Raw genomic sequence first — 20,445 nt, 5'->3', positions numbered from 1 at the left:
TAAAAGAGATAAATATGACATGATGAACAAAACGCAAGCTATGTATTTATCGTAATATACTATTTACAGAGCACCCTTCACAGACTGAATGACATCCTCAGTCAGTCTTCTAATCTGGCCAAATCCGTCTGCCAAAACATCATCAACATCACCAATCTTTGCGCCTCCGATGGCGATCCCTGTCGCGGCACCGAGAACGATAGAAGCCAAAACAACGCCATTCCACGACCCAGTTCTGTTCGTCTCCCCTGATTTTCTACCCTTGGCGGGCGCAGCAATCTTTGGGCTCTTCTTGTACACGAAATCTTTGTTTTTCGGCACGAATACGCTGCGCCACCAGTAATTAAACTGCCAATCCGGATACAACATGGTGTTTTTGCGTGTCTTGGTGTCGATGTACCAACTGGTGCAACCGGATGCCCAGACTAAATTCTTGGACGAATCCTGGATCCATGCATTGTCACGCTGCTCGGCGGCCAGCGTGACGGCCACGCTCGTGGGTGGGTTTGATCCGATTAACGAGGAGACCAACGACGGTTGCTGGAGGACCGGTTGGAGAATGCGGAGGCTAAAATTCACCTGGCATTCGGTCGAGTAGATGACGGACAGGTGGCCGGTGGTAGTGTTGGGGCCCATCAACACGAAGAAATTGGGGAACGAGGAGACACAAGTGCCGTAGTAGGCTTGTGGAAGGCCATCAGACAGTTTGTTCCACTAGGAAGGTTAGTTTATGGACAAGGTAAATAATATAGAAGGAACCCTTACATGTTCATCAAGACTAACACCGCCCTCGCCTCTAATGTCCGCACTTAACGGATACAGCACCTTTTGTGTCTGAAAGCCATTGGCCAGGATGATTGCATCTGCCTTGACTTCTCGCCCCGTCTTAGTCTTGACCCCTGTCTCGGTGATCTCGGTGATTGGATCTTCCGCAACCAGTTCCATGTTTGCATTATGCAAGCAGTCAAAGTAGTCCGTGTCGTTGACTTTGCGCTTACATCCAATCTCCGTTGACGGGGTCAGGGCAGCGTGGTATTTGGCCGGCGCCGTGCGTTTCAAATACTCGAGGCGCTCGTCGGTCAACCCCCGCCGGATATGGCCTCCGGTAGCTAGATAGAAGCCTAAAAAGTCCTTTTCCATGTCTGCATACAGCAAGAAGCGGTAGAGGCGCATGGCCAGCGGGACGTAACGCATCGTCCACTTGAACAGTGGCGAATAAACCGGGTTCGGACGCTCGGCGATCCAGTGCGGTTGGCGTGCAAACTGTGTGACTCTGCGCGCAGGGCTGCATGTCGTGGTGTAGTTTTCTGTTGTGCTGCCATTGGAAAGGATGGGGACGAACTGGGTTGCGCTGCAGCCGTTTCCTACTCATCATGTCAGGGGAAATTCGACCGCAATAACAGAGCCTTATACCACATACCAATTACGACTACATCCTTGTCACTCCAGTCAAACTCATGATCCCACCTGGCTGAGTGAAATAGCTTTCCTCTGAACTGCTCTGTGCCTTTGATCTCGCATGGTCGGGGTATTGACAATGCGCCTACGGCCGAAACAACCGCTCTACTCCTCAGTACGCGTGAAGTGCCCGTCTTTCTATCCAGTACTTCCACTACCCAGATGCCAAATTGCTCGTCCCAAGTGGCCTTGGCAATGTCGGCCTGATATTGGATATGTCTGACAATGTCGTGTTTGGTGGCCACGTCACGGAAATACTGCAGGATCTCGCGCTGCAGCGCAAACTTTTGCGACCAGTCGGGCTTGAGCGCGAACGAATATGAATAGAAATGCGAGGCAACATCGCAGCCACAACCGGGATAGGTGTTGATCGACCATGTGCCGGCCAGGTCGGCCGAGGATTCGATGATGTGGTACGAGGCATCTGGGTAGTCCTGTTGTAAGCGGATGGCGAAGTTGAGGCCGGACATGCCTGCGCCTATGATGATCACATCCGTGTCTATTTGGCTTTGACTCATTTTTGGCAAAGTCTTGAATGTTGGCTCGGGGATATGTCAATTGGTGGATGATGAGTGTTGTGAAATTTGGGACAGCTCTGGTTTATATGCTGTCTGCGATACTGCCATATACGCTTAGCATGCCCGCGAGACTTTCCCTTTAGAAATACAAATAAAACACAATTTATCAAGCACATGCTAAGAAACAAATCTACACAGGGACACCCCGCGTATCGGCACAACTCCGAAGTGCTGGAGATTGGTCGGCCGACTTGCCGTTTAAGCTGGACCCACTCGTTTTGTGGTTTGCAGTTTGCGGGGGATACTCCGCATTCGCAGACGGAAAGTTAAGCGAGAGTGAACCCATTTAGTTATGGTGCACTTTACCCTACTGCTGATAGCAAAATTTGAAGCTTGCTTTTAGCAGCATATAATTGGATCTCCAAAACGAGCCACACAGACATGGGCACTACGTTACGTGATAACCCAGGCCTTTCTAGTTTAATCAAAGCAAAATAGTCTATATGTAAGCAGCCCAAAGAGATGACTAGAAATAAAAGTATGGTCCGCTTCTATTTTTCTGAGCCCCACAATAGCTGGGTAGTGCTATCTAGAAGTCCATCCAACTAGAGCTCCTTTGGTCCGAGACCAGGCCGCTAAAAATAACAGCTTCTAGAGCTCATCGCCCAATTATAATGATGCCGGGACGAGAGAGTTAAGCATGGTCGCATGAGCCGACATCAATATCAATGCTAAACTCATACCTTACGAATGCATCTATTGCGGCCTATATAGCCGTTTAGTCATCGACCGGCAGATATGATATCTCAGCAATAGGAGTGGGCTGGCATGCTTTTTTACTTACCTGTGGAGAAACAATGTGATATCTCGAATAAGGCTAGGGCTCGTGCGTGCAAACAAGGAAATGATAATCTTTATACTTCTGTAGATCTTTAGATCTAGCGTTTACCTTTCCTCATATGAAAAATGCTCGAGACCTTGTCTAGTGACTTGTAGATACCTAGGTTGACGTCATACCATATGATTGAAGCTACTTAAGACTACATGTATAATACGAGGAATAGTCTACTTCAAAGAAATTCGTGGTCCTTCATGCATTGCATATATGACTATCGATTTTAAAGACATAGGATGACATTACCTGTTATTACATACCCTGAAATACCCTGAAATTGGTTATAAAATAATATTTACTTCCTCCCATCCCCACTCTCTCAAGAGTTGCTTCACTCGATACTCCGTCGCCCAGCCGGTATCCGCCTCGATGCCCCTGAGAAGTCCGATGATTGTCCGCCGTTCCCTCGGTTCTGTAAGGCATTGCCCGCTGACAAACAGGGGCTGTAGCGAGTGGATTCTCGCCGATGAGTCCATTCGTGACATGGAAATGTTGCAGATTTCATGGCTATGGTAACGAACTTCGCTCTCGATAGACCGATACGACTGTAGTCTATTTGTGACCGTCGTTCGGCGCGCAGTCGACTCGTGTGGTTTGTTGATAAGCAACAAGACCCGCGCCATGTGATAGTGCTGCATTGTGGACGCGCACATGGGCATGCTGTACCACACCTCAACAAAGGGAATGTCGTCTACATCGCTCCCCGGGTGGTGTATATTGCGGAGCGGCTCGATCCTGGCGCATGGTTGGAATGTCTCGGGCAGTCCGGTATACCACGCATCTAATTCGCGGTGCAGTCGATACCACCGCTCAAGCAGCGTGTTCTGTGATACGCCAAGGGGCCCTTGCTCGACTGGGTTGCCTGTCGGCGTGAGATGGATCTGGTCACCGGCGCCGATGAAATTGACAATCTTGGACAAAAGCCAGATGAGCGTGTTGGAAATCATGTCTTCTTTCATTATATTTTCTCCCTCGGTGTTGCTCGCACGGGCAAAGCCGTGGCCATCGAGCTGGAGCCCAGCTTCAGTCCATACCAAGAGGTCCTCCGGGTTCAGACGTGTTTGGCATTCACTAATAACTGCAAATCATTAGTTTCCAAGAAGCAGGAAGAGCATATACCCCAAGTCATATACTAACAGGCAGACAGATAATCCTGTCGAGCAAAGTTCCAAAATGTGGCTGTCCTTAGACTCCGCTCTGGCCCTTTTCGCGGCAATACACTGCCCTCCGGGGATGTCTCCTGCTCCAATGGCATAATGCCAACTTCAGCGATGTCCAAAAGCGACTTGACGCCGCTCAGGTGCCGATTCCAGGCAAGCCCCGTGGCGTCAAGAAACTCGTAGACCGAGAGAATAGCTGTTGCTGCCAGGACCTCGTCCGAATGACTGGTTGAGAAACGACTATTTGAAAGACGTCGGCGTCGTTTGCGGGCCGGTTCTCCGCCTTCGGTAAGTTCCAATGCTTCCCACTGGCCAAAAGCCTCCAGCGTACTTAGCGGGGCCGGCCCTTCGCCATCGTGTTGTAGTTCTTTCATCAGGAGCTGGATGGCCTTGTCATAATATTTTGCGCCGTGGAACTCCCAGTCAACCTGCTCGGCATCGGGCCATAGCTCCATTGATGCTTGTTTCGAGCATCTTCCGCCCATAACGGCTTTGGATCCTTGAACCCGGCTCAACTGTTTAGCTGCGTAGGCGCAGGCTGCGTACTTTAACAGTGGATTCGAGATTGCTTTGGCGGGGACCAAAGAGGAAAAATAGATCTCAAGGTCAAACAGATCCATCCTGTGGCGGTCAAAATGTGAGAATTCTGGTTATTGCCAGGAGTTAGTTCACTTACCAGTATCCTGGCCCCTCGGCAAAGTGTCGAAGGAGAAACGCAATTTCATGACTTGTTTCAACCCTTCTTTCTGGTTTTAAACTAACTGCTGTATTGCGAGACGTTGGCGTCTTGGGGGTATATGGTGAATCTTTGCCTCCCAGTGGCGTAGGCAATCTCGGTTCACTAGAGGGGGACATTGAACTTGGAGGGTTGAGTAGAAAATTAATATTATTGTTAGAGGATGTAATCGATGCCGACGGAGAAGCCGGCGGTGGCATTGTACTGCGTGACCTGGCCGGGGAGGATATGGTGTGACTCGGTGGTGGTGCGCCAGAGAGAGTCGGTAAAGAGGAGCTATTATTCCCGGTCAAGGATGTGGATGTTTCATGGTAGGTATAGTGATTCTGCGTTGCAGCGGTTGATAGGGCAGCTAGGCCATGGGTATTTTCGTCCATCGGTGTCAATGAATACTCGTGGCTCCAATTTTTCTCGCCGAGAAAGCTGGAGTCGGCTGCCTCTGTCAACAAGGATGCTTCTAGTTCCTCGAGATCGGGGTCGAAATTGTCCACAAAGATTACTATCCTCCCTTGTCAGCTCTTCACTCTTAACTTATAAAAAAAGGCGATTTCCCCACAGACCATCTTTAGGAATATCCAACCAGACACTGTCCTCGTTAAAGGTATTCTTATAAGAATAGAAACCCTTCAAACCACCACTGTTCATAGCGCCGGAGCTATGGCCTTCTTTGTTCATGGAAGCATTCTGCTGATGGCGAAATACGATCCCTTCACTGGGCTGGCATTCCCTTGAGGCTTTGCGACAATGCGCACATTGTAGTTTTCCGTTGTCGCCCACTCGCTGGTATTGTTCATCGCATTTGAGCTTTCTCGCGCGACAGGTCAAGCTAGATGCGCCAGTTAACAACAATTTCACATAATTAAAAATCCTCGTCCGAATCGCTTACCATCCCGTGCGAGATCGCATGCCGACGGATGATGGGCGCGACAGAGTCGACGATGCCACAGCATCTACAGCCGTGGACAGAGACCGAGAAGGAGAAGAGGAGAACGAGGTCGAAGCAGTGGGAGAATGGGCGCCACCGGTGAAAGCAGAGGCGGGCATCCCAGTCTAGCGAGGCGAGCTAATAACGATGATAATATAATAATAATAATAATAATCACTGGGCCATTTCTCGTGTTCGGTCGGTCTGGCCCAGCCGGGGCTTTGCGGGGTGGGGAAAATCAGTTAGACGAGGACGACGGGGCTACATGAGCACCAGCGCTATGCCCACTGGCCTACAGAGTCGTGAGAATTGCGTCGCAGTCGGGTTTCAAAGGAGGCCGCATGATTTTTGAAGAGATTGACAGAGAGAGAGAGAGTTAGGAGAGAGCTGTCTGTCCCTGACCCGGCCGAGAGAGAAAGAGGTGCTGGTGCGGGGGACGGCCCGAGCTCCTGGTTGGCTGTAGAAAGCTCTACAAGATTGATGTTAGTATTATTATATTGTTGATATTAACCATTTATAATAATGTATTTATTATGTCTAGCTATATGACTTTGGAATTGGAGAATGCATCGATCGAATGCTACGTTCTCGGATCATACTCTATCCTCTATCGACACATGTTTATTGCATGCATGCATGGATGAGTCACATCTGCACACGCTTTCACTAGACAAAACAGCTGCATGTCGCTCGATGCGAGTCCAGCTGTCGCCTGCTGCTAGTCGCTGGTTGATTGTGATAATTACATCTACTATTGCATCTACTATTACATGATGTTGCGCAATAGGTACGGTACTAACTAGTATATGCATTGTCATCCAGTCCCAGGCATTACCATCATTATGCCACGAATCTCTGGGTATGTACATGGCGATTCTCGCTGATCCCCCCAGACTAGACTAAGACAGATATAATAATAAAAAAATGTGAGGAAATATCGACAGAGAGGGTAACGGTGCATGATGACACACAGAAATTCCTCCGCATCAACACGGAGATACAAATCGCTACACATTAGCAGGGTATAAGAAAAAATTGCTCCAAACGCCAAATTGAAACCTAGCATAGACATATCACGAGCAGAACGAAATCGATATCGATATCGAATCCATAGACGGTGAAATCCAACTAAATAGTTGGCACCCCGCCGGTGCGTTGTCGGAGTGAATCTAGTAAATACTCAGGTGGGACGCGTCGCATGCTTGTAGGCCGGTCCGAGTTGTATGCGGTCGGCGCGCGCACATAGCCTTGTCGGCGACGCTGGATCTTGTTGAGAATGACGCCAATGACAACAATGAGGAAGACGCAGCCGAGCGCGATACAGAAAGAGATGAGAATTACCAATCCAACAGAGAGATGGTGAGAAGCTGCAAGTCATCAGTTAGCTATTCAAATCCTTCCGCAAATAAAATGCTATAGGTACTTACTGTCACCCTTGAAGGTGTTTTTATTTTCGGTAAACATCTGTTGAATGCTACCGGGCTGGCCGTCCGACCTGGATGACAGAATGAAAGGCGTCAAGGTGGTCCCGTTATAGAGCGCTGCCGACGCATTTCCAAATCCAGGAATCTCCAGCTGGCCAGTGACCAAAAGAATTTGATCATCATCCAGAACATCCGTGCTTGTATGCGCCGTGCTGAGTCCAATCACTTGCAGACCGAGAATGGATGTCGATTTGCCAAAAATCTGGCCGGCGCTGTTGAATTGCGAGCCATCATACTGTACAAGGAAAGTTGACCCGTTCGATGACTGCCCGGCCACCCAATACGATGAGAGATCTGTAGCTGCCGCGCCGAAAGCAGTCACCGGTCCAGGAATTGCAGGCGATGAAGCACCATCCACGGCAGACCATTTCTGCGAACTAGCATCGTAGGTAGCAATCGAGGTGGTATTATCCTGGACCGTGAGGTTTCCAAAAACGTACAGCTCGTCTTTGCCGACCCATTGAAGAGAGGTCACGACTCCCTGCATGTTAGCCCCAGGCCGACTCCACTGGCCCGAAGACGTATCCCAAACACAAACAGCAGGACAAGGCAACGCTCCAGCAGCATCAAAGGCGCCTCCTACGTATACCTCCGTGGAGCTAGGGCGAACAGCGATAGAGTTCGCTACAACGTTGTCTCCAGTCAGCGCGGGAGGCTGAGACGAAGCGAAAGCCGAGTTGACCAAATCATAGACCACGAGACCATTGAGACTAGAGGATCCGACTTTGCCGGTGACTATGCCACCGGCAAACAATGTGTCCTCGGCCACGGCGAGAGTGGTAAAAGTTGAGCTGCTATTGACTCCTGAGGGGATCCCGGTCACGCTGTCACTATCGGAGCCGTTTACAAACAAAAGGTTCTGGATCGTTGAACCGTCGCTAGTTTTGGCGGTGAACTGACCGCCAAAAATTGTGAGATTACGTCCATTAGTCGTGTCGAATAAACCAATCACTACCTCTGTCGAATCCTGGGACGTAGTGTCGCGTTTAGAAACAGAGCTACCGGTCTTGCTTGCCAAAATATCGACGGGCAGTGGTTGCAAAGCAAGCTGGTTAGAGTCGTCCAAGGATACCACACCTCTCGAGGAAATACCATCAGAAGTTAGGGAACCAGCCAGAATAGTCGTGTTGTTGCCAATGTCGGCAGTGGCCATTAGCTGCCCATAGTAGGCCATTGGGTAGCTGTCAACATTTTGCAGCCAGTTCTTCTGAGATGGAACCCACACAGCGAACCCGGTCACGGTCACCGATGAGTTGGAGCCAAATGCCAGTATCTGATCAAACTGACCGTTTACTGCAATTGCAGTCTCTGTTGTTCCATTGGTTCCATTTACTGGGAACGACACGACCGAAGTAACGGGACCATTCACACCCGCACCCAAGGAAGACCACGACTTGCTGGAAGGAGAATAGGCAGCGATATAGTTCAGGTCTTTGGTTCCACTTTGTGCAGTGTCGGTAAAATTTCCTCCGACGTAAATGATGTCATCGAGAAGAAGAAGCGACTGAACATAGGAATTCAATCCACCATCACTGAGAGAAGTGGCATTGCCACTTGTAAAAGACATGATGTTACGGAAAGAACTGTCTGAAAAGTTGCCTCCCACAAAAGTAGTGTCTCCCGACTGAACCATGCTGTGGATAATCGCTCCTGTATTCAGGTTTGTGCCAATTAAGTCGATATCGTCGGATGCAAAGTCTGTGTCTGTTGTTTTCTTGGTGGGGTCATAGTCGTACAACGCATTCAAGCCGCCGGTGGAGGAAATGAGTTTGAAGGCAACTCGATAGGCTACCATTGTGGCTTCGCCTTGTCCATCAGCAAGAGTCATAGTGACTTCGGGACGGAAACTATCACTGCTTGCCTCCACGTAGCCAGTGTGGACAAAGTTATAATTTTCGTCTTCATTTGTCTGCCAAAAAAACTTTTCCACGGGTTGTGTGCTGGAGGACAAGGTTGCGGTGACGTTTACTCTACCCCTAGAGTCACATGTACCATCCAAAGAACAGCCAGGGGTGTAAAAAAGAATGGTGTAGTTCCCTGATTGCGTAATGTCAGGTCGGAAAGTGACAGACAAACTCGAGGAACCCGATGCCTTGGCCGTCAAATAGGATGTCGATGCGACTGCCGAGGAGCCAGCAGGGGTTACGGCCCAGTCACCAGTAGTCAAGGCTGCCGAGGGATAATCGATTCCTGCACAGGTGGGCTCATTGTAGTCGTTGATCGCATAGGTGTAGATTTCATTTTGAAAGATCTCAACACCATCGAGACCAGCACCTTGGCCGTACCAATCCAAAATCTGAATCATGAAACTGGACATGCCAACGGGGTTGACTAATTCGAAATCCTGATAGGCCTCGGAAGTATCACTAGAGAGGGGGCACTCGGCATCACAAGATACGGTTTTGCCTGTCGATGGATCGGTGTAGGTCAAGTTCATAATTCCAGTGTCCGGGAGAGCCTGAAAGCGGAATGATTTGGTGCCTCTTCCCTGGTAATGCGTGTTGTACAGCCGAACCTTTGTCGGGTAGAAAGTGAAGCCCATATCAGCTCTCCAGAATCCTGGTGAATAGTCGTCTAGTAGCCATGTATTTCCTGCACTGTCACTCTTTTCAGCGGAACAGATGATGTTTCGAGGGTCGATGAAGCCAGACAAGGTAGTTTGGGCATCGCTAGAAATATTAGCAGTCGATAGGTTGACGATTTGCGAAAAGTTTTGTTTGGGCGTGGTAGTGTTTCCTAGCGCATCAAAACTACCACCAAAAATCAAATGGCCATCGGGATTTTGGACTATGGCTGAGATAGGGCCGTTGAAGCCACCAAAAGGGAGTGCCTGCCAGCCCGTACTTCCTTTCCAAACCATTGCATTTGTTGAATTCTTCACGGTGAAGTTGCCCCCAACGTAGACGGAATCCGAGTCCTGGTCGCACACCAAAGACCGCACAGTTCCGGAAAGCCCTGGCATATCATGCACAGTATTTGTGGCTGGATCGTAAGAAGCTATCCCCACCGCTTTGGTGTCGCCAAAGCTTGTGAAATTGCCACCAACAATGAGCCCGGCAAAGGTGCCATCCTTACGCGTCCACGGGCACATGGCCAATATGTCGGCGTCGGCAGATGAGAGGGTGGTAAGGACGCCATTGGGGAGAGAGGTGAGTAGGGACTGGGAGCCGTTTGTCGACGGGACGGATTCGGATTGTTGTAGGTAGGAGTAAAGCGAGATGGAGTCGAAATCGCCCGTCAATGCCAGCCTACCGAGAGGCGACAGATCGAGGTCAGGTATCGAGACCGGAGTGGCTGTAAATGCGTGAATGGCTGATATTTGCGCAAGAGTTATTGCAGCTGCCGTCGCAGGCCTAAACACCGAGGAGGCCCTCATCGCATCGGCAGCGACGACAGACCGTTTAAATACTTGATTGCCAGGCCACGATGTCTTCTGAGATCACTGCAGTCTCTTGTAGTCAGTCGAAAGAAGCGGGAGTCGGTCTGGTATAAATTGCGGGCTCGTCAACGCGAAGATGGCGCGAGGAATGCTGAAGAAAGATGAGGGGGGCAAGGTATGCGGCGAAAAAGGGGAGAATTCCGATCTCATTCACAGACACCGTCGGTCATTGGCCTGAAATTCCAGCGAAGTTTGAATTAATTATTAGAGAACGAGCGAGAGAGAGAAGAAGAAAAAGAGAGAGAGAAAATGGAGAGTGAAAAAAAAATTGAATGAATGAAGCCAGGAAGCTGGAAGTGGTCAAAAAAGGAGTGACTGAAGAGCAGCGCGGCCGAATGAACCGAGTGTACTGTACGAGAAGAGAATGTGGTGCAGTTGGCAAAGACGAAGTAATTAATTAATTGATCAAAAGTCAAGCGAACGGCATGGCCAGCAGGGATGGATGGCAGTGGCTGGCAGAAGCAGGCAGGCAGCGAGAGGGTGCAGGAATAGTATGTGGTGAAGCCGTCTGGAGGCGAGTTTGGCCAGCAGGGAGAAGGAGCGTGCGTGTTTGTGTTTGGGGCGTGCCTGACCCGTTCTGGCGAAATTGCCACGGCCCGTAGTACCGACACCGGCCCAATCAGCAGTGTCTATTCGGGCGCCAAGTGGGGCCGTGTTGCGCCGCCCGAGACTACAATGGACGCCTGGGCCAATCACGGCCCGTGGTCGGAGAACCCACCCGCCGAGCCACAAAGAGAGAAAACGACATTCTTTCATGCACAATTGATGGTGAAGTAGTGTTAAAAATAGCAGATGCCATGGGCCAGCATAATTGAATAAAAGGCCTCAGCATCAATTACGTACCACGTATAGTTGGTAGTGAGCCGGCTGCGTTTCCGTTTAATTACGGCATTTTGCTAGATCGACGCTATTTCGTCACACCACGAGGGCCTGAGGCCGTCGTCTGATTGGCTTAATCTCAATTGAAGTGTTTTTGATACTGATAGTGTGCCACATTAACATTATGTATGTATCTAAACGGGGAGTCAATCAATTTGTATATTTGGTACGCTTGCTCTTCTCTGGAAATTTACATGAGTGCTTTTAATCTATATATATAATTTCTCGTGTGACATGTAGATAGCACTTGGGTCCCGGTAATATCGAAATGTTGTTGACGTACTTGAACGTGCCAGAAATAGGATATGAAGAGTATCCTGACCCAATAGCCCGTGGAGAAATAATTATTTGATCGAGAAATATTTTATTTTCAACAAAATTATATTATTGAGGGTTTAAATTTGTTGGTTGCTGTAATATTGCGTCATGTTACGCTTATATATCAATTCAATTGATACTAGTAGCTCTACATGTATTAGCCCATGTTATTTATATCAATTGATGCATTGCAAGAACAATGTCTTCTACATGTAATAATTACCCTCAACTACTTAACCCTCTCCAAAACCTGGTTCAAATTGTCCAACTCACCCTGCGCCCGACTCTTTAGCACCATCTCTTTGCTCCGTTTCACCATGATGCTCTCATAAGTCTCTTGCGCCCTTCGCAGGCCAGCACGGCCGGGAAATTTCTGCAATGCCTTGGCCAGATCGCAGGCATCTTTAACTGCCGAGTTCGCTCCAGCGAGGAAGAAAGGAACCATGGTGTGCGCTGCATCGCCTAATACCGTGACATGATCAGCTAGGGGCAGGCTCTCATCGCCGTTGAAGTGGAACTCAACAAAACGGAGAGGCGGTTGGAGCATTTGGTTTGCACTGGTTGCGCGAACAATATCCGTGAGAAAAGATGGGAGCCCCTTGGTGGTCTCAACGCCGCGTTTGTAGAGCTCCTCTTTGGGCGCATTCGCGACCCATTCCGAGTCCTTGACCGGAGTGTCAGATGCAGCACATGCCGCCCAGTAGTATTTAGATATCTGGAGTTCTGAATCGATACCCAGACGGCCGATCAGATACCGAAGACCCGGCCGATATACCAATACTCCGGCCGATCCCAACTCTTCAATGGGCTTGTACACGTCCGGGCTAAGATCAAGCTCCCCGACAACATTCACAAACTGACTTTGTATTAAAGGATTTTCATTTTGAAGAAGCTGCGAGCGCACTGTTTCCTCTTTTTTTTAGTATAAATACTTGTGGGGAGAAAGAAATTATACTCACCGTGGCTTCTCGAGCCGTCAGCACCAACGAGTAGCGTTCCTTTCGCTGTGGTGCCGTCTTCAAAATGCGCAATAACCCCTTGGCCTGGAATCACTTCGTAGTGGGTAAAAACTTTAGCCATTTGCACGTCTAGACCCTCGCGCAGGACTGCGCGAAGACCCTGCCGGCCGGCACGGAGAAATGGTTTCCCATCACCCACAACCCCGGCCGTCTCGCCCGTGATACCGTCTATCAGAGCTAGTCTATCCGTAAGACCTGAGCCGTAATTAACACTGCAAGTAGGAAGATTGGCGTAAATGTCCGATGGGAGCATCTCTTTCAGGTCTTCAAGAGATCTAGAGCTAATTAAAAACCGCTTAAAGACAACTAAACATTAGCCACAGAGTGCACATACTCAATTAAAGCGACGGCCCATCCCTGCATTCGGGGCCCATCCTCGCGCTCGAAGATCTCGAAGGATATTCCCATCCGTTTCAGACACTGTGCGAGCACAAGGCCGCCTGGCCCCGCACCAATGATAAGGATGTGTGCTTCATGGAACTCAGGAACTACCATGATGACAATGATGAGTTATAATGGTGGTAGGCTTCCTTCCGGCTACTAGTTCTTTGAGAAATAGCGAAAGGGTTCCCATGAGTTGAGACAATCCTAGCGCGATGTCATTGATCTTTGAGTTCTTTTTAACCACAACCCCTCGGGGTATTATTAACCCCCCTCGGGGTAAGACACTAAACAGATCGGCGACGGTGGCAGGCTTACTCGGCAGACATCCACTCCTTTGTTTGCTAGTAGGAAACCACTACGTACCGCATTGCCGGAGAACAATTAAGATCCGGGTAGCTAACGCTTAGTAACGCTACGCTCATTATTAAAGCCGAGCGCCATGCAGATGCATCGAAGTTTGTGTGCCGGATAAAGTGGTTCGCGGCGTGGGGTCGTTGGGGAGTTGGGTTAGGGCCGCGTGTGTCACGATGGCTAGCCTTGCCTGATTAGGAAATTGCCGGATCGGGATCGGGATCGGATGGTGTGGATTTTCTCTCATTCTTGGTGTCTTGAGTCTTTTTTTTTTTGCCCTGGATACTCGGATGATGATCTCAGAAGTCGGAATTATTTTGAACGTGGAGCGCGGTTCGGATGTGTGGCTCCCAACGTTACGCCTGCGCCTGAATCGGTCTCTATATAAGGTAGAGGCCAAAGGTGCTCCGAATAACTCTTTGTTCTAGCACCAATTTATATCTCAATTAACACCGAGTAACCTTAAAAAAACCATACATTTAATATATTCCCCCAATTGTCAATCATATCCAACAACATGGTGACCGCACGGGCTATGATTACCCATGCAGATGATGCCCCTGCCTACTGGCAGATTGGCAACCTCTGGCGCACCATGGCCACTGGGGTACAAACAGACAATGTCTTCACTTTACTCGACCAAATTGTTCATAGCGGTGGTGGCGGTGGCCCATGCACTCACACCCATACCCAGGACGAAGGTCTCTACGTCGTGTCCGGCAAATGCACCTTCAACGCCGGTGGAAACGATGGCTTGCCTGCTGGGCCTGGCACATTTGTCGCTATTCCCCGACTGACAGAACACTCCTTCACCGTTGATGAGGAAGACACGCAGCTGTTGAATTTCTACCTGCCGGCTGGCTTCGAAGTCCTGCTGACCGGCATCGCCCACCCAGCTGACCGCAATGAGCCACCCCCTCCCGGTGTTCCACTGCCTCCTCCTCATCTGGTGCGCAAGCTGGCTTCCGACTACGGTCAGACTGCCGTACTTGGCATGCCCTTTATTGACAAGGCTCGGCCGGGCATCATGTCCACGCGCCCAACCCCTGGAGCTACCATATTCCCATTTACGGCACACGCCAAAGGCGTGCCTAGCTACTGGTACAAGGACGGACTCTGGTCTGTACTTGGATCAAGCAAACAGACTGGAGAAAGCTACACCATGCTACAGCTCAACTTGCGCAAGGGAGTCATCAGCTCGCCTCACATTTACAATGACCATGACGAAGTCTTCTATATCCTCAGCGGAGATTGCACTTTCTTGCTTGGAGACCGCATTGAACGATGCAGCAAGGGTGCTCTAGTTTTCATTCCCAAAGGCACTCCTTCATCTCACCGTGTTGACAGTGAGACTGCCCTGATGCTCAACATTCACACCCCTGGTGGATTCGACGAAGCCCTTGAACAGTTGGGGCAGAAGGCCACTGAATTCCGCCTACCCAATATTGGCGACTCGGCTGAGGTTAAGCAGACAGACGCCAGATTGAGGAATATGCTTCTTAATGGACTTGGTATCAAGAACATTGCTGTCACAGACCCTTTGTCTTAGCCATGTTTCATAATATTTTCTTTTTTTGCATATTAGGAACTGTCATGAAATTCGAAAATAGATGTCTTATTATTAGTACTTTATATATGTAGTTGACAATTAATTTAATACATTAGATATCTAAGACCGTATTAACCTGACTAAAAATTGTAAAATTAAATTATTTAGTCGTCAAATTGCTAATTTTACAATACAAAAGATCACTCCCGTTGAGAGAACACATTAACGATGCGCTAGTTAAACGAAACATAGATTTATGCTTTAGTGTTGTGTAATGTCGCACTCTGAAGAATACTCAAGTGCTGTCGTTTTGAAAAAGGCCAATAAGTTGCAGTAGACCTTTACGAGACCCGACGTTTAGTGCGATTAGAACATAAGGAATTCTTTAAAAATAACGCAATATTTCTGCTACTGTCATTTTATCAAATTTTGCGTATCCAAATAGCGCACTTAGGATTTTAAAATGAGCATTTGAAAATCAATCTATCAGATATAGTTCTTAAACCAGGAAACGCCCTGCATAAAAGCTCCCTCTTTGGCGTATTTGACACTTTTGTTAGTCAAATCTCGTACAGAATACCCATGTTCTACGCCACTGTACAGGTTGATCTGATATGACTTGCCGGTTTTTGACAAAGTTTGAAACCCTCAGACTTCCATCGCAGCTCACTAGTGTAAATTTTGTCCGTTTCTATTAAAATCCAGTTATTAAATTATTTATAAAAGGCTTCTTCGAGAAGATAACATACCCGCAGCAGCAATTGATAGAGGCCCTTCAATAGCAGCTAGTTGAGAACAAGCCCGGGAAGGAAAAGAAAATATCTTTCCCCCAAAACAACACCCGGCAGCAGCAATGACATTGATATCCTTGTTCTCACGGAGCCGCTTGATGACCGATTCTACAATAAGATGAACCTCTAAAACGCCATACTTGCTGCTCTATTGGCTAAGCTCGATCTTTCCGGCCATTAAATCGCCGAAATCGACTTGGTCTCCCTGAAAGAACTCGGGGATGAGAGTTAGGAAGCCATTATAGTCATCTGCTAGGAGTTTATTTTTAATGTTAATGTTAAACGTTGGGTAAGAGTAGTACGGCAGTTTTTTGGGTGAGCAGGCTTGGAATTATATGTTTCAACTTGTTATACATGTGCATTACATATGTAGCCTTGTGGCTCGTGATAACCCAGGACTGCTTCTAATACCAAGTACGCACTTACTTTGATAGACGTGGCGGTACCCACGGAGTTTCCTTCGTGCTTAAATCCGTGAAACAGCAAGGCCCTAGTACTTTAGTAGCCATAATATCAATTGAAACGTTGGGTATTATTAGTCCAAGTTTTGATAGGCGCCCTGAGTGACTTCAATACTACTAGTAGCTAACAAACATTTCATATAGAGACAGAGTCAGTGAGCCCCGCTTATATTCGGATATTAAAATAATGAAGATGAATATAAATCCACACAGGTTACTGCTCAGCGCGGAATTGTCAATAATCAAAAGCTGACTGCGGAAGCAATCCACCGGTAACCACATTAACCGACACGGGAACCCCCGTATACAATCTTATTCAATGCTATATATGTTTACAGTAATATTCTGGAAGATCTTGTTGTATAAAATTGGAAGTTTCTATTATTATGCACATAACTGAGACGACTAAGACGGAAAGTCGACATCAATCATGCCCGAGCGAGAAACCGTATCCACATTAACCTAATAATAGAAGCATTGGCCTATGTGGTAAGGACATGACATGTAATACCAGTAATATATATTGATAATAATAATAAAGGTCGTGACAATAGTGTAATTTTAGAAATAATATAGCCCCTTATAAGCTAGTGCCTTAGTGTTCATTATAAGCGAAGATGCCATCTGCCACGATGAAGTGCTTGCTCTCTCCACTACATCACCTATTTGGCGGACGCCTTGACGAATGTTACGAATACTGATATCAGGGCACAATTCTGCCATGACCCAGATGACGATGGCGGCATAGTAGAGAGATATCATCGAGACGATGTTGATGTCTTGATCATACTTCAGACTTGATGTATCTTTTGTCTTGGACTGTGCCAGGTGCTTTTCAGCCAAAGCCCAGATCTGGCACGCGTGCGACAAAGCGACTTTTGCAGAATCTGTCGTTGTCCATAGCCGGACTTGTTGTAGGATCAACTGGTCTTGCGAGAAGTCTGCCATTGGGGGGCTACCCTCCTCTTTGTTACTGTTATACGATGCGACGCTTTGCAGTGCCATTAAATCCGCATTACTTCGGATATATCCCATGTGATAGAGAAGTCGCGGCGAGAAACCCTCTCCAGAAGGGGCTTTGCCATTAAGCCGGTCTGTTGACAGAAGTCGATCGTGGGTAGCTCTCCACCCATCTATAAGACGAAGAATCTCGGGTAACGCCATCCCACTTGCAAGACGAGATTCCTGCAATCCGGAAAACGAAAAAGAGGAGTCGGCTGCATAAGGATTTCCAAACTCTGGCACCTCCTGGTATGGTTTGCCATTGTCATGGAAAGAAGCCAAGAGTGGTATCTGAAGACCATACAGAACGAGCTCATGAGCTGACGCGTTGAGTGGAGGAAGTTGTGAATTTTCGCCCTCAGTTGCTGCACGCATGAGCTCAGAGTATAGCGGATACGAGATAGCCTCTTCAGCGACCAAGAGCAGTTTTTCTCTCCACTCCGGGCCGACATACATCCAAGTTTCATGATCGCAGGGGATTCTGAGACGTAAATCGTCCGACCCGATCAACGGACGGGTGTTGAATAGCAAACTGGAAAATACCTCGCATCGGAAGAATCCAAACGCCATTCGGCGCCGTCGCTCCATCCGAATCCACTGTTGCAGCTCCTTTTCGGTCTGATTGTGGCAGACTTCCATAGCGGAGTCGTTGGATTCCTGGGCAGGTAACTCGTGGAAAAGACCGAGTCTGCGCGCATGGGAAACTAGGACAGCTCGGGCTTGCTGAACAAATCCACAGGCCTGTGAGTCTCCGCGATAAAGTGCCATTGTTTCACTGAGAAGCAGAGCCTCAAAGATGATTTCTAACTTGATCTCCTCGTCCGGGCACAGCAAACAAGAATTGGGAAGGACTGCACATAGCTCTTGGTGTAGTGCTAAGCCGTACGCTGCTGCATTTGGGGACTCGGCGTGCATGGCTCCGATTGCTGTCATGGTCAGGTAGAGCAACGGCTCAACTGTATCATGGTCGGCTCCTTGGTGCCAGGTAATGGGCCACAGTACTGAGAAATTCTCGAAGAAAGAGGACAAAAAGGTATGCAGTACGTGGGTTGGCTTCCCCTCCATATAGTTGGACAGGTTGAAAAATTTCTCTATCGCTTGCGAAAAGTTTCGCCTTTTGCGACTGCGAAATACGGCATCCTTGGTCCCCAGCTCCAGGAAATCGACAGCTGCCTGGTGAACCATGTCGCGAACGACATTGTGCGGTAAAAATATATTTTGCATGACGGGATCGGGAAGTTTTTCATTCAATAGATATGGGGTTTGGGTGACTGGAAACATGGGCTGGTCGAGCCCACTGCCCAGGGTGAATTCAAAAAAACTAGGGGAGCCACCGGTATTCGCGTCAGGGGATCGTGGCAGTAGGAAATCGATATTCCTGTCGCCCTTCGAAGTCAAGGCCACGAGGTTGGGTGATTGAGCCAGCAATCGATCGATATCGGTGAACAATTGGGGGTTCTCTGCTAATCGCGCGGTGTTATAGTTGTCTGTCATGGCTGCAGCTACGAGGTCCGGGGCGACGAATTCATTATTTTTTTTGTTGTTGCTATTTGCACCAATGGGCACTACTCGTGTGTCAATTCCATAATGAACTAAGTCGAGAGGGCTGCTCGGGAGTCATTCTTACCAGTCGGGACAGGGTCAGCGGTCGAGATGATGTCTTTTGGCGCGAAGACATCACTTGGATTTTCTTCCCTAGAGGCGACGATCTGTTTACGTTCTTTGTGCAAGCCCTGGACACTTGGTCGAGCCACGTGCGTCAAATAGGTGCATTTCTTGCCCAGTTTAGAGCAGGTCTGGCACGGATTGTCCCCAGTGCAGCGAATTTTGTTTCGGCGACATCCATCGCAGGCCTTGATGGCGCGTTTGCGCTCCGATTGCCCGTTGCCGTTACCATGCAGTTGTTTGTGGCGCTGAAGAATATCGGTTCGTGAAAACTTGAGGTTGCAGATCTCACATGAATGCCAGGCGCTCCTATCGTGGCTCTTTTGGTGGCGCAACAGGGCACTCTGGGTGGAGTATCGACGGTGGCATTGACTGCAGGTGAAGAGAGCGTTCTTCTCATGGGAAACCATTGTTGTTTTCTTGTCCTTGTTTGTGTTTTCCCCCTTGAATAACGTGGTCCATGGGAGGTTTTGGGGACGGATTCGGCTTCTTTTCCAGCCTTGCAAATTATTATCACTAGGTGGCCGTATAATTTGGCGCGTCGATCCTTTCCCCGCGTTTTCCGACATCTCGAGGCTGACCTGGCTTGTTAAGGCGTGACAAACGGGCTAATAATTTGGGCGCTGATACGGTGATAGCGATGTGAAACCAGGGTCCTTTTTGTCAAGCGGCTTCTCATTGGCTTATACTAAACGAAGTATGCTTCACTAGTCCAACATCCAAGCCAGCTCTATGAGCCATTCGAGGGGGCTACAGATATGGCAATTCGAGATCGTGTGTGTAGATTTTGGATTGCGTGTGTCTACCGCTGAAATATGTTCAGGGCACGAAAACAGCAGCAGACTGGTGGGATGAAAGGAAGAGAGAGACTGCAAGACTGCCCAAACAGGCAATTTTCCCAACCACTTTTGCCGAAATGGCGCCTGAGAAATTAGGATAACTAGTCGACACGCACGGGCGAAAAAATGGAGTATCGCGACAGCGATCCTCGATGCTGTGGCTGTCTGATTCGATGCAATCTTCTAGAAAGAAGGCTAATTTGAAGTGAGGGCAAAATCGCGCGAATCGGCCCGGATCATCAACTTAATAATGATGATGCCGAATTATAGTTGCAGTCGTAATCGATAATAATGCTGCATCAGTTAATCAGCAGCCACTCCATGTCTTAGATTTCAGGCGAACCTTGAAACCCTGTGTCTTTTGTCTTCCTTTTGGTGGAGCCCATTCCGAAGTTGAAGCTATTGACATGGTTGAACTTTGAAGGGCTTCCCGGTGTATTTCTGCCTCAGGACTCAGGCCACCAGATGCACGTGACATTACCACGTGACCTTTGGTGGCTTTAACGCGCTAGTCCCGATCGGGCCCTCCAAGTGGTCGCTCCCGCGGCGCGCAACGGACGCGTGAGCCCGAA

At 48.6% G+C, this 20,445-nt stretch overlaps 7 protein-coding genes across 7 annotated transcripts; 2 read left to right on the top strand and 5 right to left on the bottom strand.

The window, feature by feature from the left end:
- Positions 1-63: 63 nt before the first annotated feature.
- Positions 64-1,976, bottom strand: TRUGW13939_00125 (uncharacterized protein; the record flags this gene model as incomplete). Its single annotated transcript, XM_035483340.1, has 3 exons — positions 64-714; positions 766-1,364; positions 1,421-1,976. The coding sequence occupies 3 exons, from the start codon at positions 1,974-1,976 to the stop codon at positions 64-66; spliced, it is 1,806 nt and encodes a 601-aa protein (XP_035339233.1).
- A 1,176-nt stretch (positions 1,977-3,152) lies between these two features.
- On the bottom strand, positions 3,153-5,811 carry TRUGW13939_00124 (uncharacterized protein; the record flags this gene model as incomplete). Its single annotated transcript, XM_035483339.1, has 5 exons — positions 3,153-3,949; positions 4,009-4,652; positions 4,708-5,266; positions 5,328-5,593; positions 5,654-5,811. 5 exons carry the CDS (start codon positions 5,809-5,811, stop codon positions 3,153-3,155), a joined length of 2,424 nt encoding a protein of 807 aa, XP_035339232.1.
- A 1,009-nt stretch (positions 5,812-6,820) lies between these two features.
- TRUGW13939_00123 (uncharacterized protein) lies at positions 6,821-10,552 on the bottom strand (the record flags this gene model as incomplete). The annotated part of the gene is made up of 2 exons (XM_035483338.1): positions 6,821-7,059; positions 7,120-10,552. The coding sequence occupies 2 exons, from the start codon at positions 10,550-10,552 to the stop codon at positions 6,821-6,823; spliced, it is 3,672 nt and encodes a 1,223-aa protein (XP_035339231.1).
- Positions 10,553-10,864: 312 nt separating this feature from the next.
- TRUGW13939_00122 (uncharacterized protein) lies at positions 10,865-11,392 on the top strand (the record flags this gene model as incomplete). The annotated part of the gene is made up of 2 exons (XM_035483337.1): positions 10,865-10,867; positions 11,147-11,392. The coding sequence occupies 2 exons, from the start codon at positions 10,865-10,867 to the stop codon at positions 11,390-11,392; spliced, it is 249 nt and encodes an 82-aa protein (XP_035339230.1).
- Positions 11,393-12,041: 649 nt separating this feature from the next.
- Positions 12,042-13,326, bottom strand: TRUGW13939_00121 (uncharacterized protein; the record flags this gene model as incomplete). Its single annotated transcript, XM_035483336.1, has 3 exons — positions 12,042-12,715; positions 12,772-13,106; positions 13,166-13,326. The coding sequence occupies 3 exons, from the start codon at positions 13,324-13,326 to the stop codon at positions 12,042-12,044; spliced, it is 1,170 nt and encodes a 389-aa protein (XP_035339229.1).
- Positions 13,327-14,083: 757 nt separating this feature from the next.
- TRUGW13939_00120 (uncharacterized protein) lies at positions 14,084-15,115 on the top strand (the record flags this gene model as incomplete). The annotated part of the gene is made up of 1 exon (XM_035483335.1): positions 14,084-15,115. One exon carries the CDS (start codon positions 14,084-14,086, stop codon positions 15,113-15,115), a length of 1,032 nt encoding a protein of 343 aa, XP_035339228.1.
- A 1,813-nt stretch (positions 15,116-16,928) lies between these two features.
- Positions 16,929-19,603, bottom strand: TRUGW13939_00119 (uncharacterized protein; the record flags this gene model as incomplete). Its single annotated transcript, XM_035483334.1, has 2 exons — positions 16,929-18,934; positions 18,997-19,603. 2 exons carry the CDS (start codon positions 19,601-19,603, stop codon positions 16,929-16,931), a joined length of 2,613 nt encoding a protein of 870 aa, XP_035339227.1.
- Between the last annotated feature and the right edge of the window lie 842 nt (positions 19,604-20,445).

This window comes from Talaromyces rugulosus, chromosome I, assembly GCF_013368755.1.
Source record: "Talaromyces rugulosus chromosome I, complete sequence".
NCBI lineage: Eukaryota > Fungi > Ascomycota > Eurotiomycetes > Eurotiales > Trichocomaceae > Talaromyces > Talaromyces rugulosus.
This window is presented reverse-complemented; position numbering and strand designations above follow the sequence as displayed.